This window comes from Myxocyprinus asiaticus, chromosome 14 (assembly GCF_019703515.2).
Source record: "Myxocyprinus asiaticus isolate MX2 ecotype Aquarium Trade chromosome 14, UBuf_Myxa_2, whole genome shotgun sequence".
Lineage (NCBI taxonomy): Eukaryota > Metazoa > Chordata > Actinopteri > Cypriniformes > Catostomidae > Myxocyprinus > Myxocyprinus asiaticus.
In genome coordinates this window covers 6,896,304-6,917,489 of record NC_059357.1, presented here as the reverse complement: position 1 = coordinate 6,917,489, position 21,186 = coordinate 6,896,304, and the positions used below count along the sequence as shown (strand labels likewise).

Here is a 21,186-nt window from a genome sequence, read left to right as displayed (position 1 = left end):
CAGATAAATCTTTATTTACTAATAGTGAAAGTGAATGTTAGCATGCTAAATACATGCTGGTTGGAAGCACTACAGATTGTAGTTTAGTAACTATGCTATGGTTAGCACTGCAATTGCTCAGCGAAGTGATCATTGATCACTGATAATTAGTCAATGCTACATTAACACCACAAAAAGTTTTCTTGTAGCTCCAACTTAAATGGATTAAGTAAACTTCTATTTACAAATTTAAATGGATAGAATGCAATGAAATCAAGTTGTGACAAAATGTTCAAGAATTGTGTTGCTTTAGTTAATTTCAATTAAGTAAATTGCACAAACAGCAAAAATCCTTTTTTGGAGTGTTGTTTTTGCTGGTTTTATATTCGCTTTACATCTGCCCACACCTTCTTCGCTTGCGAAATTTCGCTGTGCAAAGGTAAATGTCACTGAGGGCAACACTGCATGAAGTTATTTACTCAAGATGGTGGACGAGTCCAGAGAAATGTTGATTATAAACATATTTAATTCAATGCAGAATCTAATTCCATATGGATTATTTTACTCAACATTTGTGTGCTATATAAGAGTATCACGTCATTAGCTTAGCAACAAACAAATATAAAACTCTATCCACAGTTCTCCTGAGCAGCCACTGGGCAGCGCCATGATGACTGCATCCCACAAGACTACAAGGAACACCCACTACATGGCACCCCCACTCTAAGTAACGCCCCCCTTGTATTACAAAGTGATTCTATTGACTAAAAGAACTCTTAAAATCCTATGCAATCACTGTATGATTCATGTTGTCTAAACTATGTAAATATGACAAAGAATAACTTTTAAATTATTTCACACATCATATTATTAAACCGAAGATATAAATGGTGAAATTTAACATTCTCTGTTCTTTTTCCCCCTCAGTTAGCTCACAAGCTAACTGGTTAGCCTATTATATTAGCATCTTCTTCTACTCTTTTTCACCATGTTTCTCCTCACTGACGTCACCTAGTGATACGACGGTGTGATTGTATTCAATAGAATGTTTATGTTGTGGTATATTGAATAATTTTACAAACATTTAGTTTTTTAATCTTTGTGGTTAGGTACAGTGCTGGTTTGCTGCGGGACTCCAGATAAACACAACAAACAAAGTGTATGAATGTGATATCCAACTGTTGCAATTACAAAAACTTCAGCATTTCGCCTCTTATTTGAAGGGGGCATAACTTGTAGTAGTCTTGTAGAATGCAGACAGACCCTTCTCTGGTTTTCTGGTTCCAGTCTCCATATGAAGCAATGTAAAAACTACAGAAATGCGCAATCCAGATGGAGAACAACAACCATTTTAAGTGTTGGATTAAAAATTTGTTCAGACTCAACTTGTGCTTGTGTCATAGCAGCTCCAAGTAGTAAATAATTTCAACATAACTAACCTTGGGCCGTCGCTTCATGTCATCTACACACTCAGGTGAGGCACTGTCTAAAGACGGTCATCGCAACTTTGTAAAGTATCGGCACTGTGGAGCCCCCTTCCACGAGTTTTTTAATTGTCAACTTTTACAAATTTCATACACTAAACATTTACAAATCACATTATCCGCAAAAAACAGAAGCCGATAGGGATAGAAAAACTAGAGAGACCGGAAAATGAAAACAGGCTTCCATTAGGAATAATGGAACACTTCCACGTTCTGGGAAAAGGTGGATTGGAATCAAATGTGAGTCAAGGCAAAAGTGCACTACACATGAGGACTATTTGTGTGCCGTGTGGAGTTGTTACTTATGAGGAACCTTCCAAATCAGTTATTTATGAGGTCCCATTTTGGTTAGGAATTTACTTTAGAAGGCAGCTGCCTATTTAGGCTGAACTGGTGCTAAGGGAACAGAGCTTATGCATTTAGGTTGGCAAAGCTGTGCTAACTTACAGTACAGTACTGTACCACAAGGCAAAAATTATCTCCAAGGACACGATTATAATGGTGGATTTGACGGCTTTAGCCACACCCTCTACAACCATATAGCATCTTTAAACAAACACTGGCATTACTGGTGTATTGCTAATACAATAGGCCTAAATGCCAACATGGCATGATCACTGAATGCTAATTTTCCAACAAGCCAGTTTCTGAAATGATTGCCCTGTGCCATTAATGTGAAGCAACAACAGTTCAGCCATAATGAGGTCAGCCACATAAAATGACAGACGGGCTACTGTGTGCTGATGCATAAACACAAACAGGTGGATAAACATTGAGTCATCTGTTGTGTTATGTAATGCGTAAGCATAATCTGTCATCGGTTGCAACACATTACTAAGTTCCAAAATCTCACAGAATACATCATCAGTAAAAAACCAGCAGGTCAGGAGCTGAATAAAGCTGCACCCAGGTCTGAGGTCACCATGCACAGTGCCAAGAAATAGCTGAAGTTAGGTAAAGCTCATTACCCTTTGGTTGTGAAACAGTGGAAACGTGTTATCTGAAGTGATAAATTAAACTTCACCATCTGGCATTCCGACAGACTGTTCTCGTCAGAACTCGTCCTGCCTGAACATTGGTCTTGTGCCAAGTACACTTGATGTGGACTCGTGGCCTTCGTTTGCAGGTGTCCATGAAGTCCATTGGGACCTTGACCATGAAACTATAGGGTGTCACATTTGTCATTTTAAGGTCCAAAAGGGTCCTGAGGCCTGCACTGGCTTACATCACTAAGAAAATGGCCGTAAGGGTTCAAGGCACCATTTGGAACAGAACAATAAGGCCAGCTAGAGAGTCTGAAGGAGGAATAATGGTCTGGGGCTGTTTTTTAATGTATGAGGTTTCACTGAAAGGATGTTTTTAGTTCATCCAAAAATGAAAAATGTCATTATTTACTTACCCCCATGTTGCTCAAAAACCCCTATTTCTTTCTTCTGTAGAACACAAAAGGAGGTCTCTTGCAGAATGTCCAAGCTGCTCTTTTCCTTTAATGGAATATGGACTGTAATTCACATTGTCTAACTCCAAAAAGAAACAATATTAAATTTAGATAGTTATTTACTGAAAATATTACCTTTCACTGTAGATATCAAATCTCATTTGCGCTTGTGCACATTCAAATGTGGTAGTTCAAAACACGTGGTGCCTGGTTCAACCACATGCGTGGATGTTGTATTTTGGCTTCTCTATACGCAACGTATCATTTAAGGGTTAAATATTTGCCACACCGAGTCACGTGACACAACAGCATGTCTTCGATTTCAGTGATGCGCTCCTATGGGTGCAGCGCCAACAAAAGTGCCTCTGGTATGGTAAGTTTTTCCATTGAGACCTCTTTTGTTGTAAAGAGTAGAGTCTCTAGTTTCGTTTGATATGCCGCTTTAAAAAAATCGATAACGTTTTGTGTGTCAACGTGCTGATAAACACGATGTCCACATATGTGGAAATCGGCACCGCATTTCCTCAAAAGTAGAAAAAAATCATGTTAGTTATTTTGAATAACTTTCAAGTCTAACACATTTGTGGGTCATTTCACTTGATTTTAATATACATTTTTTTATATTTCATTATCGCTGTACAATATGATTAGGGTTAGGATTCAGAATCTTATAATGCTACATTTTATTTTTATTAGGATGCACACCCAAATAAAATTACGGATTTTATGATGCTTAATTATAGTATGTATGGTTGGGAAATGTATCAGTATAATGCTGAAACTTCGATGCATTGATGGCGGAATTAAATAATAGATTATAGTGACTATAATAATACCCAATGTGTTACAGAGTCTGTCTCAGATTACACGCGCACTCTCCCAACAGACGCAGGGTGACTGAGGAAACAAACGCGCACTTTAAATTAAGAAAGTGTATGCTACAGAGTACAGCCTCATTATTCATAATTGCGTGTGTCCATATACGAAAAATAAGTTAATTGCTGTTCTTTTCTTCCCCATTTATTACATGCCATTAAGCTGTTAATTCTGTGACCCTGCTTGGTTTAAAGATCAAACTACTCCATTGATAAAAGTCTGAGTCTCATTAGTTTGTTTAGTTAAGTCATTAAAATGTAATACAGGGTTAAAAAAAGAATTATAGCAAAAAGACATTGATGCAGTGGTTGTTAACGATCAATTTATTATGTCATTTTATTGTGCTTCAGTTCTTACACACCCAGTTTTCCCATTGCACCAAGGTTATTATAGTTAACTGAAACTGCAACGACATTCCAAAAAATAACCTTGAAAAACTAAATTAAAACAAAAATTTTAGACTAAACTGAAACTATCGTACATTGCTTCAGAACTAACTAAAACGAAATGGAAATGATCACAAAATATTTTTAATACTTTGACTTGTGCATGTTACAAAATCGTTTTTGTTTCTTTTAATGTCTCCATCTGTTGCATTGCAAACATGTCATCTACTGGCCATGAGTTTCATGTGCCCACATTCAATTATGTGCTCAATATTTCAAGATAAATTGATTAGTTTGTTTAAATCGCATCATCCATTGCTGTTCAAAAAACAAAGGGATACATACACTCACCGACCACTTTATTAGGAACACCTGTACACCTAGTTATTCATGCAATTGTCTAATCAGCCAATCGTGTGGCAGCAGTGCAGTGCATAAAATCACACAGATACAAGTCAGGAGCTTCAGTTAATGTTCACATCAACTATCAGAATGGGGAAACAAATTTGATCTCAGTGATTTCGACCGTGGCATGATTGTTGGTGCCAGATGGGCTGGTTTGAGTATTTCTGTAACTGCTGATCTCCTGGGATTTTCACACAAAACAGTCTCTAGAATTTACTCCGAATGGTGCCAAAAACAAAAAACTTCCAGTGAGCAGCAGTTCTGTAGACGAAAACATCTTGTTGATGAGAGAGGTCAACGGAGAATGACCAGACTGGTTCGAGCTGACAGAAAGGCTACAGTAACTCAGATAACCACTCTGTGATTCACAAAAGCCTCAGCTTTTAGTTCTTGGCTGACAGAAATGGAACCCGACGTGGTCTTCTGCTGCTGTAGCCCATTCGCCTGAAGGTTCGACGTGTTGTGCATTCTGCAGAACTGTAGCCATTTTGTTTTCATGTGACAAAATCAGGTCGTTTTACTTGATGATTGCACCACATTACATTTTTAAAGTCATTAATCAAATTTATTTATAGAAAATGCAATAAATGTATTTTAAAAAATGTATGTAGCCAAATTGGGCACAAAGATTACATTTTTACAAATGTCACTTGTGTGATATAAATTAGATTTTTAAAAGATTTCTGATTTTTATCACCTTGAACAACCTTATTTGTCAATGACCCATATGTTTCCATACATCTCATGACAGATCTTTTTGTATTTGAATGTTCTGAATTAAATGCATAGCACATATGATGGAGAGCAAGATTTTGCAACTTTTTTACTGATAGAACTGTATCTCTACTGGACTTAAGTTTTCCACTTATGTACCATGGCTCAATGTGCACGGAACATGTACAGTAACCACTAGACCACTCCAACACCAATGACCTTTTATATCATAACACAAATGTTAAAAGGTACAAATGCAAAAGGTCCATTAATCAATAAAACTACTTGATTTTCCATTGTAATTAACTATGAGAAATCACCCACTTACATCAAATCAGTAACATGATTCTAAAGCAACTATGAGAACCACTCATGTGTTTAAGTGTGGCCTTATCTTCCATGCTGGGCACAAATGCAGCAGCGCTCCGTCAGACAATGCAACTTTGGAAGTCAAGCAAAGTCAAAGAAAATCCAGAGTTTTTGAGTTCACATGCAATCATTTTGACATAACTTTCAAGGAAGCATATCTGTGTGTTTGTGTCCCGAATGACAGCACAAGGCTGGTTAAACTGTCTGGAATAAATACAACAACCTTTTACACGCATCCCATAACATCCATTAAAATTGAGAGAAATGGTGCAAACAATGTTCATTGAACCCAATGCAATAAATTTGTCTAAAATAAACAAAATTTCGATCAATAAAACCATGGAGCAGTCATATATAATAATACAAAAAATAAATCTGCTGATCTATTTATTCACTGTGAGGGGAAGCAGCAAAATCAATAGTTCAGTTTAGCTATCGAAATAAACAGTGGACTATGCTAAAATATCAAACTACACTAAAGGGATAGTTCACCAAAAAATGAAAATTCTCTCATCATTTACTCACCCTCATGCCATCCCAGATAATGCATATGACTTTCTTCTGCAGAACACAAATGAAGATACAATACAATGCAAGTGAATGGGTGCCAAAATGTTGAAGCTTCAAAAATCATATAGGACAGCATAAAAGTAATCCATATGGCTCCAGTGGTTAAATCCATGTATTCAGAAGTGATATGATAGGTGTGCGTGAGAAAAAGATCAATATAAAAGTCAATTTTTGCTAGAAATTCTTCTCCCTGCCTAGTAGGGGGTTGTATGCATGAAGAATGTGAATAACAAAAACACAAAAGAAGAAAGTTAAAGTGGAGATTGACTGAGCAGGGAGGAGAATTTATAGTAAAAATGGACTAAAATATTTATCTGTGAAAACTATTAAAATATTTATTTTAGTGATCGGGAGATAAACACTTGAAGTCACATCGTAAAAAAATCGACAGTAGAACTCACGGCTATGTTTAATAGTGAAAGTAAGAGCATTTCCACAAGCACAATGTGACGAGAACTTTCAGGATTGGGACTAAACAGCTGTGTGGCCACAAGAAAGCCACTTGTTAGTGAGGCATATTGGAAAAAAAAAAAAAAAAAAGACTTCAGTTTGCTTGGGAGCATAAAGATTGGACTGTGGAGCAATAGAAAAAGATAATGTGGTCTGATGAGTCCAGATTTACACTATTCCAAAGCGATGGGCGCGTTAGGGTAAAAAGGGAAGCGCATGAATGCACCCGTCATGCATAGTGCCCACTGTACAAGCCTCTGGAGGCAGCGCTATGATCTGGGGTAGCTTCAGTTGGTCAGGTCTAGGCTCAACAACATTATGCAGCAGTAAAAGGAAGTCAGCTGACTACCTGAATGTACTGAATGACCAGGTTATCCCATTAATGGATTTTTTTCTTCTCTGACGGCACGGGCATATTCCAGGACGATAATACCAAGATTCATCAGGCTCAAATTGTGAAAGAGTGGTTCAGGTAGCATGAGGAATCATTTTCACACATGAACTGGCCACCACAGAGTCCTGACCGTAAACCCATTGAAAGTCTTTGGGATGTGCTGGAAAAAAGACTTTACAGAGTGGTTCGACTCTCCCGTCATCAATACAAGATCTCGGCCAAAAATGAATGCAACTCTGGCAAAAAAATGAATGTTGTGACATTGCATAATGTTGTCGAAACAACGCCACGATGAATGCACGCCGTAATCAAAGCTAAAGGCGGTCCAACGAAATATAACAGTATGCAACTTTTTTGGCCAAGCAGTGTATATTTACATATTTTTCAATAGCATGGAAAAGTTATCTCATAAGCAATCTTACAAGATATTTGTTAAACAGATTAAACATATTTTCACTGGTCATTCGATGCTCAATTCAAACAGTAGGAAGAGGTCATTGGGCGCATTCCATCTATGGTAAAAAGTCAAAATTGCCTAAAGTGGAGATACTCGTTTTTCATCAGACAGCAACGATATAATGTTTTTGATATGATAGAAAATATTTTACAGTTTTTTTCCCCCTGTGAAGCAACATACAGTACAAAATAAAATGAATAGAAAAATATACAAAATGCATAAGTCAATCTCAAGGATCAAAGAGTATTTCATGTTTATTTCCATGTTAATTTTAACGAGACATTGGTAGACAGTGATTGTCTTGTATCTGAAGAGACTTACATGCAAGTATTTTTAATGGGCTACACAACACCAAGGCATGAAAGACATTTTGATATCAGAGAAAAACCAGAAAGAGAGATATAACCATTCAGGTAAACATAAGAAGATCCCTGGAAAGAAGGCACATTTGTTTAATTGAAAAACAGACATTGACATATTACACAAGCATAATTTGGTAATACTCTACCATTTCACTCAAGTGAAATTACTTTTTTTGTGCTTAATAGGGAGACATGAATGCCAATGCATGTACTATCTCCAATTACAATTCTTCACAGTTTAATGTTTCTAGAAAACAGTATCAGAGTAAGAACTGAATAGAAAAAGAGATTTCCGTTCTGTCCACAAAACATCATGCTGACGTATTTCCCTCAAAATCAATATCCGTTTGAACACAAAACCATAAGTAGAGACAGAATGCCTTGGGTTAGACCAGTCTTGGTTTTGATGCCATTTTCATTTAAATCAGGTGGCAGCACTCTCATAGAGAGCAGCAATCAGTTTATAGTGCCAAACAAGTCACCGATGATCAAACAAATCAACCACTGTCTAAAATACAAAGGAAATCATGTTAAATGACAAACAAATGAGCTTTGTGACAACACAAAACAACTACCCCACCCCCCCCCCCCGATTTCGTAGAGTAAGTTACATTGATAACTGACACACATGTATAAACGAGTGTCTCCTTCTAGGCATAAGGTGCTCTATATTGATTGAGATAAACATCTGTCTCTATAGATCATGAGGCTGACGCATCCATTCAATATCTGGATTGTCTTCCACTCCTGTCTCCCAAAGGGTCCGTTTGAGAACCAGCAGGATGTCAGTACATGGAGAACATATGAAAGGATTCAATGCCTCTATCAATCTGCTGATGAACTGAGACTGAACTCAAGGTCTGAATCACCATCAGTCACCGCAGGAGACACGGCGAGGTGTCAGCCACCAGTTAGGAGCACTGAAAATGCCAGCCGTGAAGCGCTAACGATCTGTAATTATTTCAGACGGAGCCATTATTTTAATTAAAATAATAATTGTATTACATTTGAATTACAATAATTAATATTTGGAGAGAGAAACATGCTCTATTGTCAAAAATGTCACATTGCATAACATCTTAATGGTCCTATAAATAGGCTTTATTTTCAATATGCAAAATACAATTTCTTAATTTACATTTTTTGGTGTGAAATATGATTTTTTTCCCCCGTGAGATTCACCCGACTAAGAATGACACAAGAAAAAACAACAAAGACTCAAACAAGTTTCGAACGAGTAAGTGTAGCCACTCCATGGTTTTAGAATGGTTACAGTTCTGCTAATAGGATTTGTGGATTTGTGAGACAACAAACATTAAGGCTCCTTGCCTTTCCATTGTTTTCCTAACAAAAGCAATCTCTTAAAGTAATTCCAAAACTACTTTTGGTCCGTTTTAAACATTTTTCAATTAACACCGAATTGAATTTCAGCTAATGTCACCGTTTCTAAGTATAATCTTACAACAAACCAGTAAGGCTTCAACCCTTCAACTAAAAAATGGCTGGACAAAGAAAATGTATTTATATTCAGTTCTTGGTTTTGGTAAGGACAATATTAGCCGTAACAAACATTAGACAGAACGTTGCCCACAATATCACAAACCACACCCAGAATGTGTGCCGGAACGGTGACTTGTGTTTATTTACGGCATCCCTTCCAAGCACAGGCTCTAAATGACGGCGACTAAAGTATACGAGGAAGGCTGGGATGATATACTGAATGCCTGTGCCGGCATACGCCCCAGTGATGCCCACAAGTGCCTCCAGATCATGGGTACAAAACGCCACAATGATGGGCGGCACCAGAGTAATGAGTGGGAACACAATGCGGTCCACCACCCAAGGGTAGGTGCCGCCATCCCGGTGGAAGAGAGTTTTCCAGTTGTTGCGTAAAGTGACAGCTATTATGGGAAAGTTGGTGCTTATGGTGAAGACCGGGAAGAGACCCAGGAAGTAGCGCAACACTGGAATTCCCAGTACGTCACAGTTATCTGTGAAATTTAACGTGTACATATCACGCAACAGGGAGCTATCGAAGCAAAAGATAGCTGTGAAGGATAGAAGGCTGTAGAAGCACAGGATGAGGATGTAGTCGGCCATGACCAGGACGCTCATGCGTCGTTTATTGGAGATGGGCGTCACGAGTGAAGGCAGGGAGTGCTGGCACATGAAAGAGTAGACACAAACCCCAAAAAGGTTGGGCACTCCTGAGATCTGTGCCACAGGTGGGTGGCCCTCACCGTGCCCCTTGCCGATACGGATCAAAGCCAGGATTATCATCATGGTAAATGCTGAGAGAGAGAAAGAGAAAATAGCATTATGAACATTTGAATGCAATAAAATATGATTTTGTTTAATTCTTTTTTTGCTGTACATTAATCCCATATTTTAACAGGATTATGTCATGATGAGATCATACTATGGCTTTGTTACAACTGGCACCTCAAATTCGATTTTCTAAACACAACTGCCTCAAATTCAGATCTTTTTTTGTAGCCTGAACAGGAAAAAGCATGAAAACTGATTTTACTAAATCCACTAACAATTTCGACTCGTCCTTCCTTTAAAAAAAAAAAAAAAAAAGAAAAATCAGGGCACTTGCAATCGAATTGAATGGGGACAATTTGGAGGGTTTGAAGGCAGAAATGTGAAGATTATAATTTTATAAAAGCACTTACATTAATTCTTCAGTTAAAACTCATGTATTATTTGCGCTGTGAAGCTGTTTAAATTGTTGTTTTGGAGTGGTTTACCAAGTTACCAGTGTTACAGGGTTTACAGCGTTATGTTATCATTGCAACAAAGTTGTAAAATTGGACATAACATTTTTTTTTTTACACTAAAATCTTGTTAACATGCATATTATTTACGTCTTGTGGTTATACTTTTAAAACAGTATTTTATTAACTTTTACGGATTGGTCCCATTTACTTCCATCGTAAATAAAATCATATGGGAATCATAAAAATGGAGTAGACTTGCACTGACTGTATCAGGAAACATGTGTACCAATGGATATTCATTAGCCATGACTAATTGGTTTGTAAACAAAAACAGCCTTTGGTCTGAATCAGAGCAAAAGTCCTTTTATTAAGCCCCTAATTACCCATTCTTCTTTTTTACTCCCTTCATTCCTTCTATAACATTGAACTTAAAGAAGAAATAAAAAACATTTTAAAATGCTTGTCTTTCCGTATTTGTAATCTGATCAATGTTGTGATCAATGTGAACAGGATGGGATTGTTAAGGACATAATGGGCTGGTGGAAAATGCTGAGGTGGACCAATAACTCTCCTAGCTGTTGTCCCCTGCATGGACAACCAGGTAGAGTGATGAACACGGGTGGCTGATGGTGAAAAGCCCCAACCAACTGCTAAATCACATCCATTTGTTATCTCAGTCAATGAGCAGAAATCATGCTCATGGAGATACCTTCCGGCTAGACTCCAGTAGCCAGACTTTTGACAGGAATAAAGTTGTTCATATTGCTGCTTACTCTGTCCAAGAACTGTCCAACTGTGACAGGAAGGGGGAAAACATAACCCTAACCCTAACCCTAACGCTTCTGACTAAAATGTAAAGAGACCAACCACAGTTTGTTGTCTTTTTGATATTTAGGGGTGGGTAAAACTTAATTTATACAATGGAAGAAGCCAATCTTTTTTTCTCGTCAACAAACTAAAGCATTCTAGGCGAATGAAACCCGTGCTTACACTCAGAGCTCTATATTGCAAGCATTTGAGAGTGAAAATTACTGCGTGCGAATTTCGAAAATTATTTGGCCGCACTGGTGTGAGTAACAGCTGATCTAACACCCTAACTTATGAACTCATACTGTTAGCCAACCATCAGAATAAAAACTCCCTAATGCATCTAACCTCATATGCAAAGTACTTTTAAAATTGGCACATTATTTTTGCATTAAGAGCGCAATGTTCTCACTCTCACATGGCTGTGAAGCTGCATAGACATATATAAAACTTAAAGATGGTTTAAGCAGAGATTTTTGGATGTTTTTTTTTTTTTTGTCAAAATGATGGACAGCATTTTGAAATGATATCATTATTTAACATTAAGCATTACTGCATTATACAACACTTAACAGAGATAGTTACAACTAAAAATACAGGTTTAAAAAAGGTTTATCAGAGGTGTCCTTTGTCATGTACTGTATCAAGAATCTTTTGTTTCTGAATGCTGTTGTAATATTTAACAGTAATTTAACATTTTTGACCCTAAAATGTAAATATTAGCATAGAGCCATGCTTATACTGCGTGCATTCTGTAGTGGATTTCCTTCAATCTTTAGGGTCATTGTCTTGCTGCATCACTCAACTTCTACTGAGCTTCAGCTGGCACACAGCCACCCTGAAATGATTCTGTAGGATATCTTGATACACTTGTAAATTCATTTTTCCTGCGATGATGGCAATCGATCAAGGCCCCAAAGCAGCCCCATATCATGATGCTCCCTCCACCGTACATTACCGTTGGGATGATGTTTTCATGTTAGTATTCGGTGCCCTTTTTAAGCCACACATAGTGCTGCGTGTTCTTCCCAAACAATTCAACCTTAGTTTCATCAGTCCACAAAACATGTTCCCAGTAGCGTTGTGGAGTGTCAAGGTGATCTTTGGCAAACTTCAGGTGCGCAGCAATGATTTTGTTGGAAAGCAGTGGCTTCCTTCATGGTGTCCTGCCATGGACGCCATGCCTGTTTAATGTTTTCCGTTTAGTAGACTCATGAACAGAGATGTTAACCAGTCCCAATGATTCCTTCAAGTCTTCAGCTGTCACTCTAGGGTTCTTTTTTAACCTCATTGAGCATTCTGCGGTGTGACCTTTGAGTCATCTTGGCTGGACAGCTACATCTAGGGAGAGTAGCCACAGTACTAAATCGTCTCCATTTATAGACAATTTTTGTAACTCCGCACTAAGCTCTTTGAGATAACGTTGTAACCCTTTCCAGCTTTATGCAAAGCAACAATTCTTGATCGTAGGTCTTCTGAGATCTCTTTTTTTTGCGAGACATGGTTCACGTCAGCAGATGCTTCTTGTGAATAGCAAATTCAAAATGTTTGAGTGCTTTTTATAAGTCAAAGTAGCATTAACCCACACCTCCAATCTCGTTTCATTAATTGGATGCCAGGTTTGCCAACTCCTGACTCTAATTAGCATTTGATGACATCATTAGCCAAGGGGTTTACATAATTTTTCCAACCTACACTGTGAATGCTTGAATGATATATTCAATATGTACAAGAACAATACAACAATTTGTGTTATTAGTTAAAACAGATTGTGTTTGTTCATTATTGTAACTTAGAGTTTGAGACAAATTTATACATAAATGGAGGTAATTCTAAAGGGTTCACATACTTTTTCTTGCCACAGTAGGTCTGTTAGTCCAGTTTTGCAAAAATCTGATTTCAGTCTAAAGCATTTACATTACATTTTTAAAAAGACTAATTATTGTTTTAGTCCAACTGAAATTGAACTTTTAAAGTGAATGTAAACATACCAACAAAGGCGAGCTACAATTGCATTCACTGCTGGGTAGTAACGGATTACATATAATCTGGATTACATAATCAGATTACAAAAACCATGCACTTGTAATTAGAATAAATTACATTTTAAAATACTCGTAATCAGTTTAATTTTTTGATGGATTACATGATTACACATTCAGGCAGCAGTAAATCAGCTGTCAAATACTATGTCTACATCATATCCAGTGACCTTCACTTATCATTGATTCTGGAAGTCTGGACACAAAAAAATTAAAAACCTGGAAGACAATAGTTAAAGAAATATCTTATTTTTCTTTAATAAGAGTAATTCACACCATCTTTTTCTGCCATCTTGGCCAGAATAGCAAATGAAAAAATAATATCAATTCTTATATTTTGATTATTAGGCTTTCTTAAATGCGTTTATGCAACATTAAATCAAAATAGTTACGACTTTCCTACTTAAATGGATATGACATCAAATAAACTAGAGTTGGGTCAGAGGTAATCCAAAAGCAATCCAAAAATAATAAAATTAGATAACCTAAAAAATATAATCCAAGAGATTACGAAACCTATTGCAATTTTAGTCATGTAATTTGTAATCAATAAGAAATTGCAATTCTGAAGTAATCTACCCAGCACTGATCACATTATCTAGGTCTGTTAGTCCGACATTGCAAAAATCAGACTGGTGTGATTTCAGTTTAAATTAAGCGATTAAATTACATTTTAAAAAGATTATTTTTTTTGTTTGTTTTTTAGTCCAACTGAAATCTAACTTTTTAAGTGCATGTAAACGTACTGTCAGGTTACACACTGACAGATTGGTTACACAGCAAGGGGCCACCACATCAACTTCTAATCCCCCAAACAAGGTACAGTTGAAGTCAGAAGTTTACATACACTTAGGTTGAAGTCAATAAAACTTGTGCATGACACGAGTAATTTTTCCAACAATTGTTTACAGACAGATTGTTTCACTTTTGACTATATCACAATTCCAGTGGGTCAGAATACATACACTAAGTTAACTGTGATTTTAAGCAGCTTGGAAAATTCCAAGAAATGATGTCAAGCCTAATTTAGCTTCCGATTGGATAATTGGAATCAATTGGAGGTGTATCTGTGGATGTATTTTAAGGCCTAACTTCAAACTCAGTGCCTCTTTGCTTGACATCATGGGAAAATCAAAAGACCTTAGAAAAAAATCGTGGACCTCCACAAGTCTGGTTCATGCCTGAAGGTACCATGTTCATCTGTACAAACAATAGTATGCAAGTATAAACACCATGGGTCCACGTAGCCATCATACCGCTCAGGAAGGAGACGCTTTCGGTCTCCTAGAGATGAACGTAGTTTGGTGCGGAATTTGTGAGCAGAACTGAAAAAGCATGTGCGAGCAAGGAGGCCTACAAACCTGACTCAGTTACACCAGTTCTGTCTGGAGGAATGGGCCAAAATTCCAGCAACTTATTATGAGAAGCTTGTGGAAGGCTACCCAAAACATTTTTTTTGACCCAACTTAAACAATTTAAAGGCAATGCTACCAAGTACTAACAAAGTGTATGTAAACTTCTGACCCATTGGGAATGTGATGAAAGAATAAAAGCTGAAATAAATAATTCTCTCTACTATTATTCTGACATTTCACATCCTTAAAATAAAGTAGTAATCCTAACTGACCTAAGACAGGGAATGTTTTCTACAATTAAATGTCAGGAATTGTTAAATGTATTTGACTAAGGTGTATATAAACCTCTGACTTCAACTGTAGCTGCTAAAGACCGTCCTATCCTAGCCTCCTGCTGCTAGCTGACAGGACATAAATGCATCATTATTGATTAACAGTGTGCCAAAGTCTCAAGAGAAGGCCAGAGCAAGCTTGGCATTCTTGTTATAGAGCTGTATGTCCTTCACATGCTTTCCTCAATGAAAACTTCACAAGGAGGATTAGTGCCAGTTTTCCTCTTCCAATTCTCTCGTCTTTCAAAATGCCTCACCTTGCTAGATTAGGGGCAAAAGTCTTATTGTCATTACAGGTGAAATCTTGTGCATGTGTGCACTGAGTAAAGCTCTGAGTAAATGTGACATGCTAGGGCAAACAGATTGGGTCTTTTCAAACATGTTACAGTCCAGTTGATGCGCAATTAATCTGAGGTGGTATAAAGGTGCTCTTGACAACAGTTCTGACCCAAAGGTCTCTTAACATCAAAGGTTTCCTGCAACATGCTCATTCAGTGTTTAAAAAGATGCCTTTTCCCCTGCTGGAGTAAAACATTCCGGCAGCAAACAAGGGGCAAAGTGCAGATTGCACTAATCTCAGTCTATTAATCAAGGGCAGTGTGCTACAGCAGCAGCAGTCGCATGTAAGGGGAATAAATAATTCACTAGATACAAAGAATAGAAGAATTTAATGTGGCATTATGGTACAAGGGTACACGTTTCAGAGAAAAGAGTTTAGAAATAGAGGAAGAGCATGCTGCCACCCTCTCATTGAGCGTGAAGCAAACTCAAATTACCTAATTTTAATTACAAAAAGAATAAAACCATTAAAACTTACAGTACAAATAAAGGTCCTTTAAGTGACCAAAACACAAAAAGAGGACAAAAGCACAGTGTCAAACAAGCTGGAGCAAATCTAATAAATTCAAGCAAACCTTAAATGTTTAAAAGCAACTACAGATATCACAGACGACCATATCATGTACACAGCATATGACCAAATCACACTGTCATTACTGTCAATGTGGCAGTACTTAGTTCATCAAATTATTTAACCCATATGACTAATTTGATTGTAATCACATATATTTAAATTCAAAGATGTTTTGTTCCAGATTTGAAGTCAATGACCTGTTTACATCTGGTATTAAGATGCATCTCGGGTGATCCGATCACATGTGGTCAGACAAGACACATGGCTGTTTACACCTGGTCGCTTAAATGCGTCTCCTGTGCCCACTTGCGTTCTGAAAATTTCATAAAAGACAAAGAAAATGCAAATAAACCCGGCAAACTATTTATCCTGTGTTTTAGAGGAGTTACCTGTATTAATCTGAGCTTCACATGTGTGTGCTTGTCATCTTTGTTGCTGCATGTTGATATCAGATACACTGAAGAAGATCTGTGCAGTTCTCTTGCTTGTATATGTATTCACTTTTTCAAATTTGACAAACGGACAGTTAGTTCCTTGTTTGGGGGGGGCTTTTCTCCCCAATTTGGTATGCCCAATTCCCAATGCGCTCTAGGTCCTCGTGGTGGCGTTGTGACTCGCCTCAATCCAGGTGGCGGAGGATGAATCTCAGTTGCCTCCGCGTCTGAGACAGTCAATCCGCGCATCTTATCATGTGGCTTGTTGAGCGCGTTACCGCAGAGACCTAGCATGTGGAGGCTCACGCTGTTCTCCGCGGCACAACTCACAACGTGCCCCACCGAGAGCGAGAACCACATTATAGCGACTACGAGGAGGTTACCCCAACGTGACTCTACCTTCCTAGCAACCAGGCCAATTGGTTGCTTAGGAAGCCTGACTGGAGCAACTCGGCACGCTCTGGATTCGAATTTGCGACTCCAGGTGTGGTAGTCAGCGTCAGTTAGTTCCTTTTAAAGCCAAAGCTTAAACTCTTGTTTTAGCACAGCGATTTATGGACAGGTGAGGGGTGGCGCTTCACTGCTCTTCAGCGATGCATTCAGGACGGATTAGCATTTACACCTCAAATGCTATGTGGTCACATGCGTTTTTGACTACCTCCATATGTGGTTTTTGTGATCCGATCACAAAACGTTTTGCACCCCATTTACTCCTGTATTTAACGCTGAACACTTGTGATCAGATCCCCTGAAACGCATCTTAATACCAGGTGTGAACAGGGTCATTGATGCCTAACGCTATTGGTTGACCCATGTCTTGTAACAAATGAATCATTTTCACTTCAATTAAGTGCATTATCTTAATTATAGTTAGGATTTGCTTATGTAATATTAATGTGAAAAATTCTAACTTTAGATAGGAAGTTTTCTGTAATTCACCCCCAGTTAATTAAAATTAGTAAATGCATTTCTATATTCATTGTGCATTTTCACATTGAGAATAAATGGGTTCATCCAAAAGCTGAAAAATGTTGCTTTCAGAGGCTTTATATGGAGTTAGGATAAAAAAAAAAAAAAAAAAAGTGCATTTCAAACTGTTCTGAGACCAGTGCAGACAGACATCACAATGAAGGTTACGTCAATCACTAAATAGGGAGCAAGGGAGCATCCTATAGCTCTCTATGCAGCTTAGTTAATTCAATCCTAAAATCCAACTAAAAGTTCAGTTTCAGGCTGCAGATGATGTTTTGACAGACATGGGACAATGGTAATCAGTACATAGATTCAAAACTTGTGTAATTTTATTTTAACATGTTCAGCAGTGATTGGATGATGCTGGCCATTACTTTGAATCAGAATTAATTAAGCTAATTACTGAAGTAATGTCTGTAATGTCTCAAAAACATGAATAACCAAAAATATGACTTTCTATGGCTTGATCTTATTTAAAATTTCACAAAAACTATTAGCTCTTGTTTATTAGGTGCTACTAGTTACAAATCAAATAGGGAAATGTAAAACACACACAGCTGTCACACACGGGTCTCAGGAGGTTAAAGGAAAAGAGCACCCGGAGCATTCTGCTAAACTTCTGTGTTTCACGTAAAGAAAAAGTCATACCAGTTTAGAACGTCATGAGAGTGAGTAAACAATGAAATAATTTTCATTTTTGGGTGAACTATAGCTACAAGAATCATCATTCAATGTCCAACTGGAGAGGCTTTTTTGATACAAGAAATTAGGTTCATGATCTATGACTTATCCTTGTAGTAATGTCATTTACTGCATGTCATGAATGTCTAGAAATTCACATCTGACCTGCTCCAAAAGCACTACAGATTTGTCAGGTACAAAAGGCAGAACAATAATGAAGACCGAGACAAAGCAGCAACAATCGCACAATAACAGGTAACCTTCAGTGTGTAACATGCTTAATATAGCAAAACAGATATGTTATAGCTGCACAAGGACAAAAGCGGACATATGTATTGATGGAACTGCAAATCACAGGAGAAAACTTCAAAGAGAGCTAATATAACCACTATGAACCAACTGTAGAGGGCACAGACATGGATAAAATGTAGTCTGAGTTGAGATGCATCACTCTTCTCCATAAAAGTAGCAGTATAAAGAAGCACCGAATCACATAAAAAAAAAAATTTAAAAAAAAATCAAGGGCACACTTAATCCAAATACTTCTGACATCTCACAACACAACTCAAGTTGTTGTATAAATGCCTAACCTTCAGCTCAGAGGCCTTTGTTGTTTAGGGATGAGATGTGATTGTGTCCAGACACACATGGCAAGCGATTCATCACACAACATCAATTCCCTCAGCGTGCCTTACAGACGGCCATTGAAAATGTCACTGGTATCTCTGTCTTCAAGTCTTATTCATCTTGATATGTTTGTATCTGACACCAATGCCAGTTGAAGAAGCCACACAGGTAGTTTTCTCCAAGCCAGACAAGGAGGACAGAAAAGAGGCCTTAATAATTTCAGACAGCAAAGTCAAAGCAGAACACAGACGTTAGGGAATAGAAAATGGCATTACAACTAAAATGACTGCTGAACCTTTTGAAGGGCAGTGTGTTGGGTTTTGAAGGACACTCCTCGTAACTGAAAGCACTCATTAGGTTAAGTCACATGACTAACTGTGACCATCAAGTGTCAATGAAGAAGTTTGAGTACTAAGAACATTAAGCAGATGTCAAAGCTACACATCCCATCCGTGAAATTATCATCCAGAAATTTAGAGGCGAATTCACTAAACAGTTGCGCCCTTTTGCACCATTCTCCACCTTATTTTTAAAGTAATTAAAGTTTAATTTAAACTCATTAAAGAGGCAAATATGCACATCAATATAAAGTGCAAAAAGCTGCATTTTATTCACTAACCACCTGCATTTCTTTGGTATATTTCTTTAGTCTTAAATAATGTGGTTGTTATTTATTGATAGAAAATAGTCATCCAATAGTCAGTTAATATATAGGGTATATACACTGATCAGCCACAACATTAAAACCATCTGCCTAATATTGTGTAGGTCCCCCTCATGCCATCAAAACAGTGCCAACCCACATCTCAGAATAGCATTCTGAGATGTTATTCTTCTCACCACAATTGTACAGAATGGTTATCTGAGTTACAGTAGACTTTGTCTGTTCGAACCAGTCTGGTCATTCTCTGTTGACCTCTCTCATCAACAAGACATTTCTATCCACAGAACTGCTGCTCACTGGATGTTTTTTTGTTTTTGGCACCATTCTGAGTAAATTCTAGAGACTGTTGTGTGTGAAAATCCCAGGAGATCAGCAGTTACAGAAATACTCAAACCAGCCCGTCTGACACCAACAATCATCCATGCGATTATCTAATCAGCCAATCGTGTGGCAGCAGTGCAGTGTATAAAATCATGCATATACGGGTCAGGAGCTTCAGTTAATGTTCACATCAACCATCAGAATGGGGAAAAAATGTGATCTCAGTGATTTGGAGCATGGCATGATTGTTGGTGCCAGATGGGCTGGTTTGAGTATTTCTGTAACTGCTGATATCCTGGGATTTTCACACACAACAGTCTCTAGAATTTACTCTGAATGGTGCCAAAACCAAAAAACATCCAGTGAGCAGCAGTTCTGTGGACGGAAATGCCTTGTTGATGAGAAAGGTCAACAGAGAATGGCCAGACTGGTTCGAACTGACAAAGTCTACAGTAACTCAGATAACCGCTCTGTAAAGTTGTGGTTTGAAGAATATCATCTCAGAATAGCATTCTGAGATGCGGGTTGGTGCTGTTTTGGTGGCACGAGGGGGACCTACACAATATTAGGCAGGTGGTTTTAATGTTGTGGCTGATTGGTGTATGTTATCCAATCAGCCTAAAGTTTATTCTCTACCTTGTTTTTTAATTGAAGTTTTAATAGACTCATTAAAGAGTTAAATGTGCACATCAATATATAGTAGGCCTAAGGGAGTGCAAAATGTAAGACTCTCTAGATCTCTTTTAACACAATTCACATTCAGGTACAAAACTCAGTAGAGAGAATCCACACTAAGGAAAGCCTATTTTGTCTAATATAGTCCAATTGATGATCCTCAGAAATCTAAAGCAAATGGGCAAGGGGTTTTATGGTCTGTTAAGGAAAGCCGTGTATGATGCTTTGTGGCTTGTCCATACTGCAAGCCCTGCTAAATGAGAGGCACCAATTCATTTTCCTTGAGAGCAATTTTCAGGCTCTCTGAGCTGAACCATTGCCTGGGGTATTCATTAAGGCACAGCTATATTTCAGAATACCTCGAGACTACACTGCTGCAGAATATCCTCAAGCTTATGCTGTTTGGGACCCAAGCCCTTTTATATTCAACCTATGAAAACACCATAAAGTCCAGTTTTTTCAACAGATGAATGTTAACTGTGTGTGACCCTTAACATTTAAAAGAGTACCTATATTCTTAAGAGGTAATGTTCTACATCACTGTGGTCTGCTGGTGGCTAGTTGAAGCTTTTTTTTTAATGTTTATATTAGAGTATTTTGTAAGGTTTGTAGTCAGGAGTTCAGAGAACCAGGCATGGATTAATTTCACACATTTTCTGTCTAATGCTGCAATCAAGTGCACCTGGGAAGCCCCTATGTCTGAATTGGGCAGTTATTATTACAACTTGTCATACTTTGAAGTAAAATAAAATAATA

The 21,186-nt window shown here is 37.7% G+C and overlaps 1 protein-coding gene across 1 annotated transcript in view; it reads right to left on the bottom strand.

The window, feature by feature from the left end:
- Positions 1-7,751: 7,751 nt before the first annotated feature.
- The window catches only part of LOC127451117 (transmembrane protein 104-like), a 107,690-nt gene continuing 94,255 nt past the window's right edge, over positions 7,752-21,186 (bottom strand). The window contains exon 10 of the mRNA XM_051715554.1: positions 7,752-10,175. Coding sequence (XP_051571514.1) covers positions 9,412-10,175 — 764 coding nt within the window. The 3' untranslated portion in view covers positions 7,752-9,411. The remainder of the gene's footprint in view (positions 10,176-21,186) is intronic.